Source organism: Mixophyes fleayi, chromosome 7 (assembly GCF_038048845.1).
Source record: "Mixophyes fleayi isolate aMixFle1 chromosome 7, aMixFle1.hap1, whole genome shotgun sequence".
Taxonomy (NCBI): Eukaryota; Metazoa; Chordata; class Amphibia; order Anura; family Limnodynastidae; genus Mixophyes; species Mixophyes fleayi.
This window is the reverse complement of record NC_134408.1, coordinates 40,518,248-40,527,656: the sequence shown is the minus strand read 5'-3', so window position 1 is coordinate 40,527,656 and position 9,409 is coordinate 40,518,248. Positions and strand designations below refer to the sequence as shown.

The window sequence follows — 9,409 nt, the reverse complement described above, 5'->3', positions numbered from 1 at the left end:
GATTTTTTAATATTCTTTTTAGAACTGCCGACATTTATATACATCTTGGTTCTTGGGATCTTGGTAAAGTTTCCTTCCCAAATGATCTACTCACAAACCACCCTGATCTCAGTAAGTTAGTTTAATAAAAGAGATAGGACATTACATTTATTTGGTTTAGATTCTTGTCCTTGCAGCCTTCTGGGCTTTCCTCTGGCTCTGCTCTAGACTTCCTCTTGTTTCTGTACTCGGCTCTTTGCATTCGATGAAGAAAGTGAATAATATTTTAATGCACAACAACATATCCAGTTACACCTGTAGCTGTTTAATCTGTGGCTGAAGATGTTTTTTTTTTAATAATTGATAATAATGCTAATTATAATATTAGTAGTCAAGGCATTCCAGCAGAAAGCATTTATGTAACCAAAGGACTGACTAGGGTCAGAGCACCCATTGTCTTCAATTTTTAAAACTGTGGGCACACAAAGGAGAAGAGGATGAAGTAGGTGGGGATAGATGAATCTATACTCAGTTAAACCATTCAGGGGCAAATGCAGGATTTGCAGAGGGGGGTTTCCACACCACGCCACCAGTGGGCGTGAACAGCATGCATGGGGGAGTGGCTATAATTTTAGAGAGTGCTTGGCTGCTCTCCAACTCTCCCTATCCCCATAATATACATGGGGAATGCTAAGTGCACTACTGTTAGGTGCATGCAGCTCTCTCATTTCGAGTAGAGCCATGTGAAGCGGCGGGGGCAGTGTCCAACCACCTCAATTATACATTGCCCCAGGCTTGGAGGGGGGTTTCCAGGCACTAGGAAATCCCCCCTCGGTTTGCCTATGCCATTGGCATGTTAATTAAAGCACAGAGTATTTTAATTTAGTCAACTCCCGTGTCTATGTGTAGGCCCTTGGGACAAGGGAGGATCTAGGCCAAAATTCAGCAAAACGAAGCATTAAAAGGTAAACATCATAGAATAGTCATTTGAGTCTCCTGTCCATCTGGTGAGGGAAGACTGTGGGATCAAACGTACCTCCATACAACCAACATGTTTTTAGCTTGGTTGACCTTTAAGCTCACGCTGAAGCCTTGATTAGGCCTTGATAAAGACTTCAGTGGAAGCAAAAATGTTAGGACTATTAGCTTAATATCAAGGATCCAGCTATTATGTTTAGGTGTATGTACACAAGAAAAAACAATATACCTTAATTTTAAATCCAGACATACTATTAAGTTCCCACAAACAATAACATCTAATTTCCCTGAAATTAATAAGTGAGTTTCTAAGAACATAATCTTTAAACTAGTATAGTTGAAAAAAAAACCACTGATTTGAAACTCTTAAAGTATAATCAATACCAAAATAGTATCTATGACATTTGTAAGAACAAAACAAATATGCTTATGAAGTTTAAGCAAAAATGCATTCTGCCTCAATAAAATTGCACATCATAGGTAATTTAATTACATTCCTATTTTAAACAGCATCAAATAAAAGTTTAGATACAGAATTGTTAAATACTAGGTTATATTGTTTACAAAAAGTCATCAGCAGTGCAGATATATTGCACCGAATTTAATATAAGTATTTACATCTAGATAATTTAACATTCACATTTCAAATATATAAATACAGTTCAATTTGTCATAGTTTTTTAAGTAGCTTATATTACTTTAGTAAACACGGGGTTAACATGGGAGAGATGGTCACATACATGGAGAAAATGGTCATATAAAAATCGTTCACTGCCGAAGATGACATTTTAATGATATCTGCTTACTAAACATCACAAGTGACATTCTGTAAGTGTATATTTTTGCACACGGTATTATTGCAGGTAATCCGATACCACGGTCTAAATAGTAACTGGTCACAACCTTTCATATGAAAGCGTACTTTAAGTGTACTGACACAAAGTTGAGGCAGCCATTTTGATAGAGGAACCAATATTTATCATGCCTCAGTGATGACCCCTTGATTGTAATCATTTCATAGGCTGAATAATTGCATACCTCCCAACTGTCCCGATTTTTGCAGGACAGTCCTGATTTGCGGACCCCAGAAGTGGGCATAATTTCACTCAAAAGTGGGTGTTTCTTGGTGTATTGGGTGGTGTTTGGGCAGGTCACAGTTAGGGGTGGTCACGGGTGGGGTTTTGGTGGAACGGCAGTGCAATTTGGGTGGATCGGGCTGGGGTTTGGGCATATTGTGGGTGGAGCTTCGTTTGACTCGATTTTAAATGTCTAAAAGTATGTGTTAGTTTGGCACACAAAATGGCTGCCTCCTCTATCTGTAACTGATAGACACACTTTAACGATTTTTAAATTAGTTAATATCTATGACAAAACATTTTTGTGATTCTTTTTTAGCATAAAACTATATTTTTCAAAGTGCATTTCACTGTTTTGGTTTGCAGCGCATATACTATTCTAAAGCTATGAAGCAATATGCATATACATTAACTTTTACAGCATTATGTTCCTTAAAGTAGACCTGTTATCCCTACATAAAACTACAGTTGTTTGTTTCAAATATTCAAACAATGTTTGTAACTGTATATTTGCTTGAATGATAATGGCGTTGTTACTAATTCTGTTCTTTATTTCTTCATTACTGCTACACAAACAGGGGAGCAGTATGCAGATCTAGTATGTATATCACGCTCGGTGTGATTACAGCCCTAAATAGTATTTGTGCACCGTATCGGCCTCTCTTAGCCAACAACCCCTTCTCCGTGGTTGGTAGATACCAAGTGGCTATATATGAAATTAATGGCAAAATGCAATCAGTAAACCTCAGATTCTCCTTTTTCTGTACTGCCCTATACATTTGCCTAGTTTGCCTATAAATACAACCGTACAGGGAAAATTGTTCTGTTTAAAATGTTAGTATATGGGATTATGATTACCGCTAGAAATACTCTTAACATACAGTGATGATAACGAAAAAAGCTTTTCTGGGAAAAATTGCTGAACATATGGTACAGGATTTACTATAAGTTGAAGAAATATTCAGTACAGATGAGCTGTCAACTTTAAGGGCAAAAGGTTACAGCCAGAAACAAATAATGAAAAAACAGACAGCATGCACTGTGGATAAATATTGTACACAATTATCAGTTGAAATGTTTGTTTCCGCTCATTGTGCTTGTGTGTTTATATGACCGTACTAAGGCATGTTTAACAACCAGGTCAAATTGTACTGTCTATGCACCAGAGGAAGTAATGAAAAGTGTGGCAACATTAATAGATTGCACTGAAGCAGATGTCTTTTTTTCTTGTTTTAAATAATACCTTCATGAATAATTCAAGCCACTAAAATGTACACATGATTGCTCTGCTGAATACATTCAGCAGGTTGTATGAACACATAGCTTACATCAGGCATTGCAGAGCATAAGCAGTAGGTCACAGCATATACAAAACACACTGTTACGTTTGACATATCAGCAAGAAGAAGTGCAGTATAGTATGTGTTAAAAATGTAATATACCTTGAACTTCAATTATTTTATACAATATGTTCCAGACGATCTACTCCGGCTGTTCTAGTTGCTTTACGGTACTATTTAAGTGTATTATCTTGTAAAGCAAGATCACATAACTAGCTAACATTTCAATTCCAAAATATTCACCTGGTACAATTGAAGAATTACAATAGCTGCTAAATATACATGTCTATTGGGTTAACTAAGCACCATTGAGTGTCTTTATGAGATGTTTCAAGAACCTTGTATTGCACTACTGCTTATAAATGGAAAATTTCTAAGTAATTCCACAGTAAAAAAAAAAAATCAAGCCATCAACATCCCAAGATATTTTCTACTGGAAGAATTCTGAGCTTCAATATAACATTCAGCATGGCGCTTTCAACTCCACCCTCGATCTTGAGATCACTTTCACTGTCGGACCTGTGCTTTCCGTCACCGGCAACGTTAAATAATATGACCTTTGGAAAGCGCCTATGCACTTGAGTGCAAAAAATAATTCTAACAAGCTTTTTCAATCAGCTGTATGTATTCTCAAACCAGACAATACACCTGCCCATCATGGGGATATTTTCAGTGGCTTACCATTCTTGTCATACTGGTAAACAAACATTTTAATACAATGAGAATTGGCAGGTGAAATCCAAGGGCTACTGGTTATAGAGAAGTTATAGTTTGTATAAAACTGAACAGGTTGTTTCTGACACTTAAAAAAAGCCTTCAGCGTTCCAGCTGCCATTGTGCGAAACCTTTTACTTATAAAGCAATAGAGGAAGAAATTAATTGCGGTGTTCAGAAGCGCTAACATGTTGGCAATGTCTGTAACTATGTGCACCAGCCAACTGTTATCTATTGGCGATACATAAAGATGGTAAAGTATCATAATAATTCTTGGTGCCCACAGAATGGCAAAGATGGATGTAATTGTAAACAAAATGGCAGTGGTTTTCCCTGTGGAGTATCCTCGAAGTCGGAAATTGCTTTTCCGCCGTAGTTTGTAGACAATGATGGAATTTAAAATAAAGAAAATGGAACAAGGAACCAAGTAAACCGTGAAACAATGTATCCAGATGAGAATATGATGCAAAGATGTACTTGTGTAATCCTCGGTCCAGATGTTTGGCCACCAATAATATGGGATACTAGTCAAAAAGCAAGTGATATATACACTTACAATTACTTTCCGTGTACGAGCTGGGAAAGATACAGTGTGATATTTCAGAGGGTGACACACTGCTATGTATCTATCGATTGTCAATGGGACCGTAATCCAAATGGATGTATGTATGGATGAAAACTCCAGAACTTCAATAACTTTGTTTAGTATGTGAGGCATCTGCTTGTTAAGGATAAAGTCCTCTAAAATAAAGTCCACAAATACAATGAGGAAGAGGACCATTATGTCTGCCGCAGCCAATGCCAGCAGATAGTTATAGGAGGACTTCTGTCTTCTAGCCACCAACTGAGACAAGATGATCACTGTCAGGATGTTTGCTATGGAGACAGAAAGAAAGAATATTAGCAGCTTTGTCTATTAATATTAATGTGTAGCACATTACACTTATGGATTTGCTTTGGGATTCAGCCAATACTAAGTTTTTTAGCTAAATTCTGCATTAGTCAAAGCCTTGAGATTTGATCATCTAAAACCAGCTTTTGATTACCCTGCAGATTCTGTTTGTATATCATCACTTTTACAAGCTAGAATTAAAGATAATATTTTATTAACAGCTTATTCAAATATTGTGTTGGAATACGTTGAATCATGGTGTATTTTTCTTAAAAATAACAGTTTTTGTTGTTTTCCTTGTAAGTAGTGGACTTTTATTCATTCTTCCTGCACCAATAACATTAACCTCTAATAAATGATACAAAGGAGGTTATTTATAACAAAATCCAAAAGTACAAATGTACAGTAATCCATAGCAACCAGACAACAATTAGCTTTGATAGCTCTAGTGTAAGTTAAACAATGGAAGCTAATTGCTGATTGATTGCTATGAGCTTCTGCACATCTGTACTTTGTTAGTAAATAACGCAATAGGCTCCAACATTTTTATTTTTATCGCCTTCCCATCCATTCTAGAGTAAATGTTTGTCTTTGTGCTGAGCCTTAGTGCAACAGGTATAGATCATCATTCCAATTAAATAGTGGGCAAGTGCTTGTTCCTCCTAATCAGACTGGAAACCCAGACACTTGATAAGTAATAATGTTGGCACTGGAGTTACCATGGAAACCTGGTGACATTATAGTGATGTCACTGGAGATTTTTTTCATAAACGGGTAATTCAATATAGGAATATACCCTAGCACACCAGGAATAAGAAATACGTTGCAAATACAGTATGTTCCTATAGTAACTACTCTGTGATTAAATCATTATTCTAAGTGATTTTACAAAGCCGACGTGCAGGGAAGACCAGGAAAGGATCCTACCGCAACCGCTGTTTTAAGAAATAAAACAATAAGAATTAAAATAAGATAAATTATATAAAAGGAATAATAATAATATACACACGAGTAAAAGAAAAAAAAAATCCCTCCAACTCACTTCTCAGTATCATGACACCGTATCAATGAGGCATTTTACATGGGTGACAAGCATTTATTTATTGGGAGAATCACAATAAATGAATATTGCGCAAACCCATAAAAAGAAGCCCCATAATGTGTCCACCCACCACTGTCCTTTCTTCCTTCACTCTCATTTTATAGGTGGGATATATCAAAGTATGGTTTATTGTGAGATTTTAAAACCACGACCAATCGAAAGCAGTTTTAAAACACATACCACATTATTTATTAATCTGCAGTTTGTGTAAACTGACATACAATGTGTGGGTTTAAAATATACAAACTGCATGCGTGAATGTAACTGAAAAGTGTGTCCTTTCCCATTAGATCTGGTTTTCGCTATACAATGCCTATCGGGTAAAAGCATGTTTACAGAACTGTTTTACAAGAAGAAAGCTCTCTCCCCAAATAAACAATATTCGAGTCATCAGTGTAGACTATATAATACAAAATGTATTCCCAGTGAAACCACTAAGCCTTCTTGGTATGAAATTGTGTTTGGTCATTAAGGTTTAAAGGATTTTAGGTTCTGAATGGGTTAAGAATATCTACATGTCCTTGAGAAATTGCTTCTCATAGTTATTTGAGTGCAAAGCATGTTATGAGATGCCACATTTTCATAAAATCAACAGTTTGAAAATTGCATACAAAATAATTATTTTCATGGACAGTCAATTACCTACTACCTTATAGTCTCGATCTGTAAAATTTGATATTTTAAACCGGGCCAGGACAACCTGTGGCTATCCATCAGGCTCCAGCAGGCTTTACCAGCTGATCGCTGGCAATGTATGCGGAGACTTGTGGTTTTACAACACCGATAGAGCCACAGGTTGGCCAGGCCTGTTTGAAACCATACCCAAAATCTGCCCAGACTACCCACCAAACTGCCTATACCATGTCCGATTTCAATGAGTTAAACTGCTAGGCTCCAGCTCTTTTTAGCCATAGAAATTATGACTATCCCACCCAAAAAATATATTTTAGAAGAAGTTCGGTAAGTTCAGTATAACATTGCTCTATATACAGAGAGTCCCCTGAAAGAAGTGAAATGGATCCAGCTGATTACATGAAAGTTTGGGAGCTTTGCTTCATTCATGGAAATTAATGGAATGGAGTCCTGCTCAATGTACATCTCTATGCACACTCAATTTAAAATGTGGGGACACACGGATATCACTGACCTGACAACCAATACTATATGCGCACATACTCTAGTGCAGTGATGGGCAAACTTTTTCAGGAGCGGGCCAAATAAAAAAGAAAAACTTTAGGCGGGCCAATATAATTTATTAAAAAACTCAAATATCGAAATATATAATACAATTTTTTTGAATGGGACGGCAGGGTGTTATATAGCAGTGTTACCTCTATAAGTGCAGCGATCGTACAGATACAGAACTTATTTCAGTAGGTTGTTGCAGATCCGTCTTTCTGGTGAGCCACTAACTGACAACACAGCAGCCAATCGAAATCCGCCTTAGTATATGGCCCAGCCCATCTCTTCTCACATGACTTTCAGCCATTAGGGGGCGAGCAGGTGTTTGAGTGATTGACAAATGAAGTGTCCTTTTAGGAAGGAGGATGAAGTGTAATGGAGGAAATAGCTCGGAAGGCATAAAAATGAAGGTTCTGACACACAGGGTCGGCCCTAATAATTATATGCATATTTTAATGAATTTTTTTTAAAATATTGGCGGGCCGGTTAGAACCTCTAAGTGGGCCGGAACTGGCTCGCGGGCCGTAGTTTGCCCATCACTGCTCTAGTGTAATGCTTCTTTATAGGAAAGGTGCAAGTAAAGTTCCATTTATACAGGGTAGGTATGGCAAATTGGTGGAACATTCATTAAAACAATCACTGCGGTCATTATTAAATGCATTTTATGCACAATTTCATGTTCACCTTTTTATGTTTTAGTGTAAAAAAACCACAGCTACATTTTTTTGTAACTTTCCTCCACTGGTGCCCCCCTTCCATTCAACCACTCCCCCCTCCTCTGGGGTGTTTGCACCCTCTGCCCTTCTGCTGGCTGCTGTTCCTCCATTGTAGTGGTCAGCGACTAAGCTGGAGGCGCAGTAGAGAATATAAAAACACAGAATGAGTTACCGCCTTAAGGTCGCCTAGTGGTAGCACCATCCCTGGGTCTCCTCAAAATTTGCGATGGTGACATGTTATGTTTCTTGGAAGGTCTAATTATTTTGTTTGAGAAATGTTGACAGAATTAATGTTTGCAACAATTTTGTTACGTTTTTGAGAAGCTAAGTGCTCATCTAATGAACTGTCCCAATGGATTTGTGGAAGTCATGTGTCCATGGAATGCCATAGTCAATGCTAACTGGCACAAGAGAATATTACAAAAACTGTAAACATTAGTGGTTTTAAAAAGTAAGCTAATGTCTACAATATAGGTACATTCAGGAAGCAATGGATGTCCCATCCTGATTTATGGGTAAGTAATCAAGATAGCACAGTAGCATTAGTTAATTTGAGAAACTAACAAACTTGCGACTCTCAGTGGCTTAAACTGAACTGGGTGAATCTTGTCCTAAACAGCTCATGTCAGTTTATTTTTCATACAGTTTATTCCCTACGGCAACAATACTGTGTAGTGTGTTTTCCAAAGATCTTAAACTCTCTGTAAATCTATCATGCTATAGATATTTGTTTTCACAGTTTAGAAGCAGTTCAGAGTTAATGCAAAACTGTGAACAGCATGAACCCTTGACTCTCTATGGTAACCAATCAATCTGTGACCCAAGACAGTAGCTAATGTTTGGGATCTTTGATTTAAGTAAAAATGTGCCTGCTACTACAATGTGTTTATATGGTCTCATAACACCCCCAAATTTATTGAATGATTGCAGCTTCCATTCTCTATGTTGTATTCGCTTTCTATGAAGTAGAATCAATCAATTATATTTTTCATTCATTAGCCCTTCAAATATCTCTGTTTTACAGGAAAAAAAAAATGTTATTTCATATGTAAAATTTCATTGAGAGTCCAATATGACATAATATAATAAAGGTCAACACACATGCTTAACTGTTATTGATTTGTCATCATATATGATGACATTTAATGTGTTCGATGAGCTACAAGAACAGCTCAAAGATAATCTAATAGTTTTACCTCCATGCCTATCAAGCTACCAAGTAGAGATACCTCTGAGACTGAAGGTCACACAGCCTAGTCCTAGTCCTGCTCTATTGCCATTTGGAGGTTCTTGGGGTACCTCTTGGTAAGTTAGCTCTCAATTTAAAAACACATATGTGTATGACTCAAAAATAGGGACTCTCATTGATTGGGTTCACAAGGCTGGAAATGCCAACAGTACTTACCCTGACATGATTACACCGAAGACCT

General features: G+C 37.1%; 1 protein-coding gene across 1 annotated transcript in view; it reads right to left on the bottom strand.

The window, feature by feature from the left end:
* Positions 1-2,051: 2,051 nt before the first annotated feature.
* The window catches only part of GPR139 (G protein-coupled receptor 139), an 80,609-nt gene continuing 73,251 nt past the window's right edge, over positions 2,052-9,409 (bottom strand). The window contains exon 2 of the mRNA XM_075181501.1: positions 2,052-4,963. Within this exon, the coding sequence (XP_075037602.1) occupies positions 4,029-4,963 (935 nt within the window). The 3' untranslated portion in view covers positions 2,052-4,028. The remainder of the gene's footprint in view (positions 4,964-9,409) is intronic.